The following is a 14,315-nucleotide window of genomic DNA, read 5'->3' on the forward strand; positions in this document are numbered from 1 at the left end:
CCAAGGAACAAAAACAAGCAAAAGATACAAACAGACATTTTATCAAGAAGATCTACAGATTGCAAATAAATACAAGAGAAAAATGTTCAACATCATAAATCCTTAAGGAAATGCAATTAAAATTACTGCTTGCTTATTAAATGGGTAAATTCCAAAGACTGAACGAAAAGACTGATACCACGTACTGGCAAGGATGTGAAAGAACTGGGACTCTCATGCACTCCTGGTAGGTATGCAAAAGCAAACGATCATTTTAGATCAGTCTGGCGGTTTCTTTATAAGTTAAACATTCACTTACCCTTTGACTCAGGCATTTTACTTTGAGTGACTAACACAAGAGAAGTGAAAAATACATACATACATACATACAAATGTTCCAGCAGTTTTATTTTCAATAGCTAAAACGAGGTACCTAAAAGACTCCTGAAAGATGAATGGATAAACAAATGGTATATCCATAGAAAAGATGTTACACAGCAATAAAAAGAGTGAAATACTTACATAAGCATCACTGAAGAATCTCAAAATAATTACAAATCATAAATCAAACAAGAAAAAAAAACATTTTATGACTCAGATAATAGAAAATCCTAGAAAATACAAACTAATTTATTATAAATGAAGGGAAGTCAGTGGTTGCCTGAACAGGGGAAAGACAGATCAGAAACATGAGGTACATTAGGGGTGATGGACATGTTCATTATGATTATGATGAGGTTCTGTGGGTTTATGCGTATGTCAAAACTTAACTGTACACCTCAAATAGGTGCAATATATTGCATGTCAACTATACCTGAATAAAGTTCTACAAAAGAGTTTTAAAAAAACCACCCTTAGATCTTCCACTTTTTCATAAAATTAGGTTTGGCGGCCCTATGTTGACTCTATCTCTTGCCTGATGACCTTGGAAAAGCAGATTTGCCTTCAGTGGTAGCAAATATTTATGAGCAGTTAAATCTATTCCACCTGAGTCAACAAGAATGCCGGCTCAGTCACAGAGCCACATCAACAGATTAAGGGATCTCCTTTCTCTGTATGCCTATTTTCCTATCTGCATAGAAATGGCCTTTAGGTGAACGTACCAGAACGCCTATGGGAATCCACAAAACCAAGATTTTCTTTGACAAAGACCTCAGCTGCAAAGATGCATGTACCTGGAGGTCCTGAGGATTTGTGCACACTAACACTGCAGATTCACAGTCATCGGAGCATTCTGATACAATTTGAGAAGGGGCATGTCCTGTCTACTTAGCTGCAGTCCCCTCCACTGCAGTGTTTCTATACCAATTACAGTTGCCCCAGGGCCCTGTATTCTTACCATGACACTAGCCTAGTGAATTCTGGGTATCAGGGCACATGGCTCCTTTGTAGGACTGGGGCAGAGAATTCCATCAACACTGAGCATTATGGGACATCCACCGTGAAAAAGAAAAAACAATTCATGTTGTTCTCAGAAGCACTGGATGCTGTGAACTTCCTGACTCTTCAGTGTTCTGAGCCCACCAAAAAATCTCGATACCCAGTCCCCAAATTAAGACAAGGCCCTGCAGTCTTTCCTAGGAGACCTTGGGCAACAGCATAAATTAGGCCAAAGCTGGAAAGAGAGCTATATTCTTTCATCAAACTGTCATCTCTGAGGCACACAAAGTACTGGGAACCCCACGAAAGCGGTTCACTCCTTAATGCTGGCAGAGCCCAGGTGTTTTCAAATCACCTCACGCAGTGCATAGAACCCCAAGATCAAAGGTGGCTTAAGCAATAGTGTCTTTTTTTTTTTAAATGTTTTATTTAGTTTTGAGACATAAGAGAGACAGAGCATGAGCAGGGGAGGGGCAGAGAGAGAGGGAGACACAGAATCCGAAGCAGGCTCCAGGCTCTGAACTGTCAGCACAGAGCCCGACGTGGGGCTCGAACTCACGAACCACGAGATCATGACCTGAGTCAAAGTCGGACGCTTAACCGACTGAGCCACCCGGGCACCCCAGCAATAATGTCTTCATTATTGCAAAATCCAAAGCAGTATGAGGCAGGGAATTCCCAGGTTGGTGACTTGGAAGATAGGAAAATCCAAGGTGAGTGTCACACAAAACTAACACATTGAAAATGCAGTCCTTCTCGGCAAGTTACTGGCAGAACTCAGATTGGGTCCACTGGGCCCAAACTGGGTCAGGGCCGTGCCCTAACTTCTACAAGAGAAGAGAATGAAGACCCTATAAGGGCTAAGACTAATCATGATTTCCTCCAGCAAAGGGGGGAGCTTCCCCGAGCACACTGTGGTGGTAACTGATGCACACTGTGTGAACCTGCCGAGCGGTAGACAGGACAAAACTCTGCCACAGAAACCGGCAGTGACATAAATCTGGCAAGAGCCCTGGACAGGTTAGAAAGTGTAACACAGCTCCTTAGAGATTCTCACATACTTGGATCGCCCCACTATGAATTTTCAGACATATAGGCTTAAATTTGCCAGACGGCTTCTTCACAACTTCCCTCCTCCAGTGCAATTCTCTAAAAGGAAACCACATGTCTCTGTACACCTAAGGCCTTTCTCTAGTATGGAATCTCTGGTGTTGAATGAAGTCAGATTTGGAGCTAAAGGATTTCCCACATTCTCTGCACTCAGTAGGCCTCTTGCCAGTGTGAACTCTCCGGTGTTGAATGAGGCTGGAGCTTTGGCTAAAGGATTTTCCGCATTCCCCACACTCGTAAGGCCTTTCTCCAGTGTGGACTCTCAGGTGTTTGACAAGGTTAGATTTACAGCTAAAGGACTTTCCACACTCACTGCACTCAATAGGCCTTTCTCCAGTGTGAACTCTCCAGTGGTTCTTGAGGTTGGAGCTATGGCTAAAAGATTTTCCACATTCCCCACACTCATAAGGCCTTTCTCCTGTGTGGACTTTCCGATGTGAACTGAAGCTGGAACTTTGCTTAAAGGATTTCCCACATTTAGTGCACTCATAAGGCCTTTCTCCAGTGTGAAGTCTTCTGTGGTGAATGAGGCTGGAGCTTCGGCTAAAGGATTTCCCACATTCGCCGCACTGATGAGGCCTTTCTCCGGTGTGAACCCTCCTGTGGTAAATGAGACTGAAGTTTTGGCTAAAGGACTTCCCACATTCACTGCACTCATAAGGCCTTTCTCCAGTGTGAACTCTCTGATGTTGAATGAGGTTGGACCTTTGACTGAAGGATTTTCCACATTCCCTGCACTCATAAGGTTTCTCTCCAGTGTGAACTTTCCTATGGCTATTGAGGCTGTAGCTTTGGCTAAAGGATTTCCCACATTCACTGCACTCATAGGGCCTTTCTCCGGTGTGAACCCTCCGATGTATAATGAAACTGGAGTAGTAGGTAAAGAATTTCCCACATTCACTGCATTCATAAGGTCTTTCTCCAGTGTGGACTTTCTGGTGCTGGATGAGGTTACATCTTCGGGTACAGGCTTTTCCACATTTGCCACATTCATAAAGCCCTTCTCTAGTGAGGACTCTCTGATCCTGAGCAAGTGTGTCTGTGCGGCTGAAGGCTTTCTTGCATTCTCCACAGTGGTGACGACTTTTTCCATTGTGAAAGACAGCCTCGCACTCGTTGTTCAGCTTCTCCCCAGTGTGAGTGACCTGTTGTTGGAGAAATCCCATGCTGGTTAAGAAGTCCTTCCCTGTCTCCTCACAGGTAAGGGGCTTCTCTGACACATGGACTGTACAGCTCTTTATAAACGAGGCTCTGTCCACAGAACTTCTGAAGGGAACCTCTCTAGTGTGCTGCCCCTCGTACTGTTGAAGGTTGGCAGCTAAACAGAATTGTTTCCCACATGTATATGGTTTTTCCCCAGGATAAGTTTCCTGGTGCTCAGCCAAGCGCAGAATGTTTCTCAAGATCGGGCCGTGCATCTCAAAGGGCTGGGCCTCCTGGGGAGATGAATCTGCCTCAAGAGTCCTGATCTGTGACACTCCTACAGAAATGCTCTCTTCCAAAGGTACATCCTCATCGTCCACTCCGTGCCCACAACCTGAAAGCACAGAAGTGTTCTGATGAAGTACAAGTTGACATTACTGGGAAGGAGGAAGACCCATCACAAAGGTACATCTGACACACTAAAGAACCAGAATATAGAACTCTTTTCAGGCAAAGGAAGTTGGGATTAGGTTTTGGACACAGCTGCTTTGCACTACTGGAATGCCAAGGTCGCAGAATTGGGAGGGCCTCACTAGGCACAGCATATAAGGAAAGGGTTGGGCCAGGGGTGAAACACGTTCTACAACTTGTTCTACTGTCAATGTTTTAGCTGGATTACATCTACTGGGGACACGTGATGCTGTGCAGAGGTCTATGTCCATATGTAGGAAAATATGACTGTAAGAAAGTAACTGGTTTTCAAGAATTATTAAAAGATATATGCATACTGTAGAATACGACAATGCTGGAAAGCACTGTGGAGAGACGAGTGTGAAGAATGAGTGAGAAAAAAGGTCCAGAGAAGTGGGCATTAGCCCAGGACTGAAGAAAGAATAAAAATGACATCAGCAGGGGCGCCTGGGTGGCTCAGTCAGTCTGACTTCAGTTCAGGTCATGATCTCACAGCTCGTGAGTTCGAGCCCCACGTCGGGCTCTGTGCTGACAGCTCAGAGTCTGGAGCCCTGCTTCGGATTCTGTGTCTCCCTCTCTCTCTGCCCCTCCCCCACTCGCACTCTGTCTCTCTCAAAAATAAATAAAACATTTTTAAAACTGACATCAGCGAAGGTCAAGAATGGAGATGGTGAGATGGAAGTGAGTTGTGGCCCCAAAACACAAGTCACATACGATAGGTTCCTGGTGTCATCTGAACACAGCTCTGATATCACACTCTCCCCCAGCTGTCATTCAACTGAGTCAGGCCCTCTCTGGGCCCATCTCATGGAGACTGGAGCTATGTCCATCCTGGGAAGCACAGAGGACTCCTCCCCCAGCCCCAGCTGAGTAAGAGACCTGGAGGATCCAAATCCTAAGGGAAAGACAGGACGGGTCAGTGGCCAATACTGGCCTGGAACAACTCGGCACACAGCCGGTCACAGGAAAGATACTACAAACAGTACCTGCAGGCCCAGCTAGAGGGAAGATGGTGGGACAACAAGCACCAGGAACCTGTCTCTTCACTGGACCACAAAGGCATTGACAGAATCAATCTGATATAACTATATTGCAACTCTAGAGTCTACTGAAGGCTTACAATACGCTAAGTTGCTTTAATTGCTCAATCCCAGCTCTGAGCATTGTATAGGTTATCCACCTCCCAACTCCTCCAGCTCTGAGCCCAAGAGCAGGCAGCCATACACATATTCTGCAACAGCTTGCTAGAGCCAGGGTGGGCAACAGGGACCCCTTCCTCCAGGCACCACAGATCTGTGCCCAAACTGCTTCTAATGACTGGAGGTGCGACGACAGATGGGCAGCCATTGTTGCAAAGCCTCTCCCTCACTGGCTAAAATGATTTTACAGGGGATTTAAAGGACAGACATCTATCCCCTCTACTCCCCTCCCTTCATCATGTTGCTCTCATTCCCCTTTTGGGAAGCAAAAATTCATGGACTAGGATGTTCAAAATCAATCACATATATGGGGGAATACAGAAAATCATCAGACATGCCCAGGGAAAGGCACAGTCTCAGAAAAAAACAGAGAAGACCTTAAGTTTATACCTCAGACTGATCTCCAGCACAGACACCCCACAACCATTAAACAAACAAAAAGCAACCTCCAAATGTCCAGTTTTTAACAACAATAACAAATCACATGACATACAAAGCAACAGGAAAGTTTAGCACATTCTAAGGGAAAAAAAATTCAAGAGAAATTGTCCTTGAGAAAGACCACATTGTGTACTTATTAGACAAAGACTTTAATTTTTTTGATGTTTTTATTATTTACTTTTGACAGAGAGAGAGAGAGAGAGAGAGAGAGAGAGAGAGAGAGAGAGAGCGCGCGCAAGCACACACAAGCAGGGGAAAGGCAGAGAAAGATGGAGACACAGAATCCAAAGCAGGCTCCAGGCTCTGAACTGTCAGCACAGCGCCTGACACAGAGCTTGAGCCCACGAACCACAAGATCATGACCTGAGGCAAAGTCGGATGCTTAACCGACTGAGCCACCCAGGTGCCACAATTAGACAAAGACTTCAAAACAACTGTCTAAAAGATGCTCAAAGAGCTAAACAAAAAAAAAAAAAAAAAAAAAATGTGGACAAAGTCAAGAAAATGTTGCATGACCAAAACAGAAATATTAATAGAGATAGGGAACATAAAAAACAATCAAAAAGATATTCTGGGACTTAAAAGTAGAATAACTGAATGAAAGAAGTCACTAGAGGGATACAAAAGCAGCTCTGAGTAGGCAGAAGAAACAATCAGTGAACCTGAAGATAGTGAATCTGAGGAAAAGAAAGAAAAAGCATCGACCAGGAGTGAACAGAACAAAAGATCCTGTGGGATGCCATCACTAGACCAATATATGCAATGCATTGGTCTAGAAGAAAAAGAGAGAAAAGAAAGGACACAGAGCTTATTTGAAGAAATAATCCCTGAAAACTTCCCAAATCTGACGGAAGAGACAAATATTAACATCTGAGAGGCTCAGTGAACTCCGACCAGGATAAACTCTAAGGCTCACACTTGGCTCATTATAAACAAAGTATCAAAAGCCAAAGGCAAAGAGAGAATCTTAAAAGCAGCAATATAGAAGCGATTATCACATACAAGGGATCGCCAACAAGATGATCAAATTTCTAATCAGAATCCACTGAGGCCAGAGGCAGTGGGTTGCTATATTCAAGTGTTGAAATAAAAAAATGGTCAACCAGAATTCTATAACCAGCAAAACATCCTCCAAAAATGACACAGTAATTGAGACCTTGCAGATACATAAAAGCCAAGGGAGTTCTTTACTACTAGATGTGTCCTGCAAGAAATGCTAGAGGTGGTCCTTCAGGTTGAAATGAAAGGACACTAGATGGTAACTCAAAGCCATCTGACCAAATCAAGATCTCTGTTAAATTAAATACAGACAATTACAAAAGCTAATTGTGTTGTAACTTGACATTTAAGAGATTAATCCATACATAATAATTACTGCTCTAAATTTTTGGACATACAACATATGAAGATGTAATTCTGTGACATCAACAACTACCAGGGACAAATCTGTATAGAAGAAGAATTTTAAAAAATATGATTGAAGCTAAGCTGACATAAATTCATACTCTGTGTTATAATTTTAGCACATTAGATATAATCCCATGGTTAACTAAAAGAGAGAGAGAGAGAGAGAGAGATCCAGAAAGTACACACACACACACACACACACACACACACACACACACACACACAAAACACCCAACTTAAAATATTTCACTACAAAAAAATCATCTGAACAGAAAAGAGAGTAATGCAGGAAATGAGGGACAAAAAAGCTATAAGGCATACAGAAAACAAACAGCAGAACGACAGAGGTCCCTCCTCATCAGTAATTACTATAAATCTAAATAGATTACACTCTGCAAACAAAAGACAAAATTGGTAGAATGGATAAGAACACGATCCAACTATATGCTGCTCGTAAGACACCCACTTTATACCCAAAGACATGAATAAAAGTTGAAAGTGAAACCTTGGAAAAACATATTCCATGTGAACAGTAATCCAAAGACAGTAGGGGTGGCTATACCAATACCAGAAATAGAGACTTTACATCGAAAATGGTTATAAGACAAAGAAAGACACTGTATTAATTAAAGATTCAATACGTAAGAAAATATAATAGGGGCTCCTGGGTGGTTCAGTTGGTTAAGCGTCTGACTTCGGCTCAGGTCATGATCTCACGGTCTGTGAGTTCGAGCCACGTGTCAGCACAGAGCGCTGCCTGCTGAGATGCAGCACAGAGCACGAAGCCTGCTCCGGATTCTGTCTCCCTCTCTCTGCCCCTCCCCCGCTCACACCTCTGTCTCTTTCTCGCTCTCTCTCAAAAGTAAGTGAACATTAAAAAACATTTTTTAAAGAAAATAAAACACAAATATGTAACAATTATAAACATTTATGTACCTATGACCAAATAAAGATCTCTTTTAAATTACAGACCATCAAAACCTATGAAGCAAAAACTGACACTTGACAAGAGAAATAGACAGTTCTAAAATAATAGTTTGAGACATTAATGCCCACTCTCGATAATATAGAATAAACACACAGAAGTAAGGAGATAGAGGACGTGAACAACACCATAAACCAACTAGATCTAGCAGAATATACAGAATGCACTACCCAAGAGCGATAGAATATACATTCTTCTCAACTGCACAGGGGGCATTTTGCAGGATAAACCATATGCTCAGCTGCAAATTAAGTGTCATTGGATTTAAAAAGACAGAAATCACACAAAGCATCTTTTCAACCACAATGGGATAAAGTTAGAAATCAAAAACTGAAGTAAAACTGGAAAATTCACTAAGCTATGGAAATTAAATCATTTTTAAACAACCAATGGGTCAAAGAAGAATCACAAGGGAAATCAGAAAATATGCAGAGACAAATGAAAATGGAAACACAGTATTAGCAAAAATTATGTGAAGCAGCAAAAGCAGCACTAAGAGGGAAATTTATAGCTACAAACACTTATATTAAAAAAGCAGAAAGGGGCACCTGGGTGGCTCAGTTGGTTAAGCATCCCACTTTGGCTCAGGTCGTGATCTCACAGCTTGTGGGTTCAAGCCCTGTGTCAGGTTCTGTGCTGACAACTCGGAGCCTGGAGCCTGCTTCTGACTCTGTCTCTCTCTCTCCATCTCTCTCTGCCCCTCCCCCACTAGCTCACATGCTCTCTCTCTCAAAAAAATACACTTAAAAAAAAAAAAAAGATCTCAAATCAACAGCCTAACTTTACAACTTAAAGATCTACAAAAAGAGCAAAGAAACCCAATGCTAGCAGAAAAAAAAAGAAATAATAAAGATTAGAGCTGAGATAAATAGAGATAAGAAACACACGAAAGAAAAAAAAATTGACAAAACTGAAAGCTGGTTCTTTCAAAGCTATCAAAATTGACAAATGGGGCACGTGACTGGCTCAGGTGGAGCAAGTGACTCCTGACCTCAGGGTTGTGAGTTTGAGCTCCATGCTGGGTTTAGAGATTACTTAAAAATAAAATCTAAGGGGCGCCTGGGTGGGTCAGTTGGTTAAGCATCTGACTCTTGATTTTGGCTCAGGTCCTGATCTCATAGTTCATGAGATCAAGCCCCGAATTGGGCTCTGTACTGACAACAAGAAACCTGCTTGGGACCTTTTCTCTCCCTCGCTCTCCACCCCTCCCCCACTCTCTCTCTCAAAATAAATAAAATGAACTTAAAAAAAATAACTAACTAAATAAATAAAATCTTTAAAAGTTGACAAACTTTACCCTAGAATGGCAAAAAAGAAAGAAAAAAAAGGAAGACTGAAAATAGTAAAATAAAAAATTATCAAGGGGATATTATTACCAGTTCAACAGGAATAAAATAGATTATAAAAGAGTACTAGTAAGGAGACTGAATCACTAAGCAAAAACCTCCTGACAAAGAAAAGTCCTGGACTTGATGGCTTCACTGGTGAGTTCTACCAACCACTTAATGAAGAAATAACACCTATCTTTATCAAAAACAGACAAAGTCACTACAAGGAAACTACAGACCAATATAATTGATTCATCAATGCAAAAAAAATCATTAACAAAATACTAGCAAACTGAATTCAGCAGCCACAGTAAAGGATTATACACCACAACCTACTGGGACTTATTTCTAGAATGCAAGGATGGTTCAACATACGAAAATTAATCATTAAAATACATCCTATTACAGAATGAGGAAATTATATGATCATCTCAACTGATGCACAAAAAGCATCTATCAAAATTTTAACACCCTTTGACGATGCAAACAGTCAGCAAACTAAGAACAGAAGAAAACTACCTTACCATAATAAAAGCAAAAGATTAAAACCCATGGCTAATATGGTGAACGCTTTTCCTCCAAGATCAGGAAGAAGAAAATTATACAAAATGGTATTGGAAGTTCTAGACAGAAGGGGAAAAAAAAGAGGAAAGTCATCCAAAAGGAAAGGAAGAAGTAAAATTATCTTTGCTTATGAATACATTATACACAGAAAACTAGGCCTAAAGGTTTAAAAAATGTTCAGAATAAATGAATTCAACAAAACAACAGGACACAAATAGAACATAAAAAAAATCCAGCTGTATTTCTATACACTAACAATAAACAATCTAAAAAGGATACTAAGAAAACAATTCCACTTATAATAGTATCAAAAGAATAACATACTTAGAAATTAAACCAAGGAAGTAAAAAATTTGAACACAATAAAGTACAAAACACTGGTAAAAGAAATTAAAGAAAATATTAACAAATGGGAATACATCCATATTTATGGATTAAAGATTTATTACTGTTAAGATGTCAAATACTACTCAGAACCATCTACAGAGTCAATGCAATCCCTATCAAAATTCCAATTTTTTTTGCAGTAATGGAAAAATTCACATGGAGCGATGCCTGGGTGGCTCAGTTAAGTTTCTGACTCTTGATTTCAGCTCAGGTCATGATCTCACGGTTTGTGACTTTGAGCCCGGCACGGGACTCTGTGCTGACAGCACGGAGCTTACTTGGGATTCTCTCTCCCCCTCTCTCTGCCCCTCCCCCATTCACACCCTAACTCTCTCTCTCTCAAATAAATAAATAAAAACTTTTCAAAATAAACAAAAAAGAAAAAAAAATCTCAAGGACACCAAACAGCCAAAACAATCTTAAAAAAGACTAAAGCTGACAGAGTCATATTTCTTAATTAAAATTTTACTGCAAAGCTACAGTAGTCAAAACAGTGTGATACTGGCATAGAGACAAATAGAGTCCAATGGAATAAACACTCCAGAAATAAACTCTTGCACATATGGTCAACCAATTTTCCACAAGGAGGCCAAGACCATTCTAGACCATTCAATGGGGAAGATCCATGAGGCTACCGTCAAAACTACTGATCCCAGGGGCGCCTGGGTGACTCAGTCGGTTAAGCGTCCGACTTCAGCTCAGGTCACGATCTCACGGTCCGTGAGTTCGAGCCCCGCGTCAGGCTCTGGGCTGATGGCTCAGAGCCTGGAGCCAGCTTCCGATTCTGTGTCTCCCTCTCTCTCTGCCCCTCCCCAGTTCATGCTCTGTCTCTCTCTGTCTCAAAAATAAATAAACGTTAAAAAAATTAAAAAAGACAAAAAAAAAACCCTACTGATCCTGAATCCTTCCCTGTGAGGGTTTAAAGCAGCAGGTATTGGGGCAATAAAGGAAGAGAAATGGGTATGCACTCAGTCCAGCTCTAGTAACCACAGCACCCAGCCAGGGAATCAGGAAGGCCCAGTACCCATCGTTCAGATGCGAGACCAAGCTGCGCTTAGAAGGGAGAAAGGCAGGGCCCCGCCTACGGCACAGGGGTGGGCGTGAGGACCTTACCTAGTGAGGATGTGAGCGCAAAGTTCTCCAGCATCACATCGTGGTACAGGCATCTCTGATCCTCATCCAGGAGATCCCACTCCTCCCAGGAGAAATATAGGGCCACGTCCTCAAAAGTAACACTTCCCTGCCAAGATAGAGACAGATGAACCACAAACGGCCTCGCTCCTGAAGACCCGTAATCCCCATCCCCACACATTTATCCCATGTTCACCCTCCTCCCAAGATCCACAATGAGACGAGATACCAGACTCTGGGATCACTGCTGTCTGCTTCTTCCTTATACTCCCACTAATCGCTGTGTTCACTCTGCGCCCCACTCTGTAACCAGCTGGAGTGTTTTTTTTGTTTTTAATTTTTTTTTAACGTTTATTTATTTTTGAGACAGAGAGAGACAGAGTATGAACGGGGGAGGGGCAGAGAGAGAGAGGGAGACAAAGAATCTGAAACAGGCTCCAGGCTCTGAGCCATCAGCACAGAGCCCGACGCGGGGCTCGAACTCACGGACCGCGAGATCGTGACCTGAGCGGAAGTCGGACGCTCAACCGACCGAGCCACCCAGGCGCCCCTGGAGTGTGTTAAGACCTAGATTGGATGCCAGACCTTCCATCTCCTCCAGATAGATGTCTAACTTCGCAGGCAGTCATTCCAAGCTCGACTGGCGGCCTGCCACGCTTGGCTCTCACCAGAAAGAAAGGAGGAGCCTAATTCCCGGAGCCTCACCCCCAAGCAGTTCCACATCCTGACACCTGTTTCGTAATGAGCTTCCGCATCTCTTTCCTTGGATGGCCCCGGGTGGGAATCCCACCATATAAACCCCGGCCTAGGCGCCACCCTGAGCTAGTATTCTTCAGGGTCCCCAACCCAAGGGCTGGGGGAACGGCAGGTGAAGAGTCACAGGACGCCACAGATCTGGACCAAATGTGCGGCAGGGCCAGTGAGGGACTGATACACCTGCACTTACCTGTGGAGGCTCCCAAAGCACTTCTGCAACCACGGAAACCTGTGGGAAGAGGCGAGTCTTTGAGGGACGGAACCCTGGCGATTTTCCGGGGGGGGGCTTTCTATCCCGGGCTGACTGGTCGGCTTCTGGGCTGCCTCTCGCCGGCTGCGTGTCCTCGGAAAAAGACCTCCCTCTGCCTCAGTGCCCTCCTCGCCCCCTACAACCCGTTCTACCGAGCAGACGTTGGAGAACATCTCGAACCCACGTCTCTCTTTTCCTCGCGATTCTCCATTGCTCTCGGGGCTCTAGGAAAGGAGCTTCAACCCCACAGCCCGCCACTGCAGGTGCGGCTCAACCCGAACCGTCTCCTGCGGCAGCAGGATGGACCCCAGGTTTCCGGGTGTTTCCGTTCAAACCCCCTGCAGCCCTTCCCCGGCAGCCCGCTCCCGCACCCCGTCACGCCGGCGCTCAGACACGGGGCCCCCGCCCGCGAGCGCCTCCCCCGCCCGGACACGGGGACCCGGGCCGCAGGGACGCGAGCAGGAGCCCCGCGCTCGGGTCTGGAGGGTCTGGGTTGGGGGGGGGGGCGGGGAGGGTCCGGGGGCCGCGCGTTTACCTCAGCCGGGTCCCTGCGCGCGGCCGCCGCCATCGGACTCTGTGGGCGAAGTGAAGGGATGACAGCTGAGCGACCCGGACGGTCGCGGGCTCCGCAGTGTCCAGGCCGGGCTCGCGGGCAGCGAAGTCCCCGACCCCAGACCAGCCTCCGTACAGCGGGGACGAAGCCTCCTCTCGTGCCTCCTGTGTCGGTCGCCTGGGTCCCAAGCCGGTGTTCCGCACCTTCCGACCGAGCCCGGAGACCCCAGAACCGCTAAAACGACCGCCACGGAAAAGGCGGAAGCCCCGCCTCAAGGCGCTACGCCCTGCCGGAAGTGTCCCTTTTCTGCACTTTCATTGGGTTATTGCCGCTGCCGTTCAAAGCAGAGTTTTCAGGGTTATGTAGTCCCAACGGCAGGGGTTGCCGAGCCCCAGAAAGTCTCGGAGAAGGGGTCCAGCGGCGTCGCGAGGCCTCTGGGAAGTGACACCCCCCTATACTTCTAAGGTCGAGGAGCGACTTCATTTCTTCTTAACAGTGGCAGGCCAATTCCTGGGAGTGTTAACTGCACTTTAAGGTCAGGGCTACCGATCCCTGAAGTGTTTCCACGTTATTTCAGACTCTATGAAGGCAACTCTAGTGATCATCGCTGGTAGCTGGAAGCGAGTAAACATTATCTTACTGCTCTTTACATGCCTGCAGCCTGAGGTGGGAAGGTCATTTTTGTGAGCTTCACTGGCTTGGGTCAGGGACAAAAACCAAAAGGACACACAGGACCAGGACAGAGAAAAAAAGAGGAAGGGTACTGGGCAGCTCTGAAGCCGGTTATCCTAGTGGGCTCTGGGCCTCTGGTCCTTGGTCCCTTCTTCCTGTTAGTCAGTGCTTGTGCCCAACTCAATGAGAAACACTTTTATCTACAAAACATAAAACTTTTATACATGCACATTTCCCCCGATACACATTTACATTATTAATGCATAAAATAAAAAATTAACTATTGTTTATTAAGGAGCACTACTGTATGTACATTTATAAAATAAAAGTGGAAAGTCTATGATAATTCTACCTCCTGGAGAAACGCAATGTTTGCAGGATGGTATCCTTTTAGAATTCCGTTTGCACGTGGATACACCCCCTCTGTGTGCCTATGCATTCCTATGTATTCCTACAAGTTGTCATACCTTGTGCATAAACCTGAGGCTTGCTTTGCTTAGTTAACAAGTTGTTCTTGTTTACCATTATATCATTGATTCTAGAAGAATACTTTGTACCT

General features: G+C 44.4%; 1 protein-coding gene across 2 annotated transcripts; it reads right to left on the reverse strand.

Annotated features, from left to right (window-relative positions):
• Positions 1–1,912: 1,912 nt before the first annotated feature.
• Positions 1,913–13,928, reverse strand: LOC102951793 (zinc finger protein 211). 2 transcript variants are annotated; one of them, XM_042969507.1, is made up of 4 exons: positions 13,067–13,928; positions 12,472–12,510; positions 11,508–11,634; positions 1,913–4,006 (listed from the first exon to the last, which is right to left on the reverse strand). In XM_042969507.1, exons 1-4 carry the CDS (start codon positions 13,097–13,099, stop codon positions 2,538–2,540), a joined length of 1,668 nt encoding a protein of 555 aa, XP_042825441.1. In that variant the 5' UTR covers positions 13,100–13,928; the 3' UTR covers positions 1,913–2,537. The 2 variants fall into 2 exon arrangements, with proteins under 2 accessions (XP_042825441.1, XP_042825442.1); XM_042969508.1 differs by lacking the exon at positions 13,067–13,928 and adding an exon at positions 12,903–12,963.
• Between the last annotated feature and the right edge of the window lie 387 nt (positions 13,929–14,315).

The sequence above is a fragment of the Panthera tigris genome, chromosome E2, assembly GCF_018350195.1.
Source record: "Panthera tigris isolate Pti1 chromosome E2, P.tigris_Pti1_mat1.1, whole genome shotgun sequence".
NCBI lineage: Eukaryota > Metazoa > Chordata > Mammalia > Carnivora > Felidae > Panthera > Panthera tigris.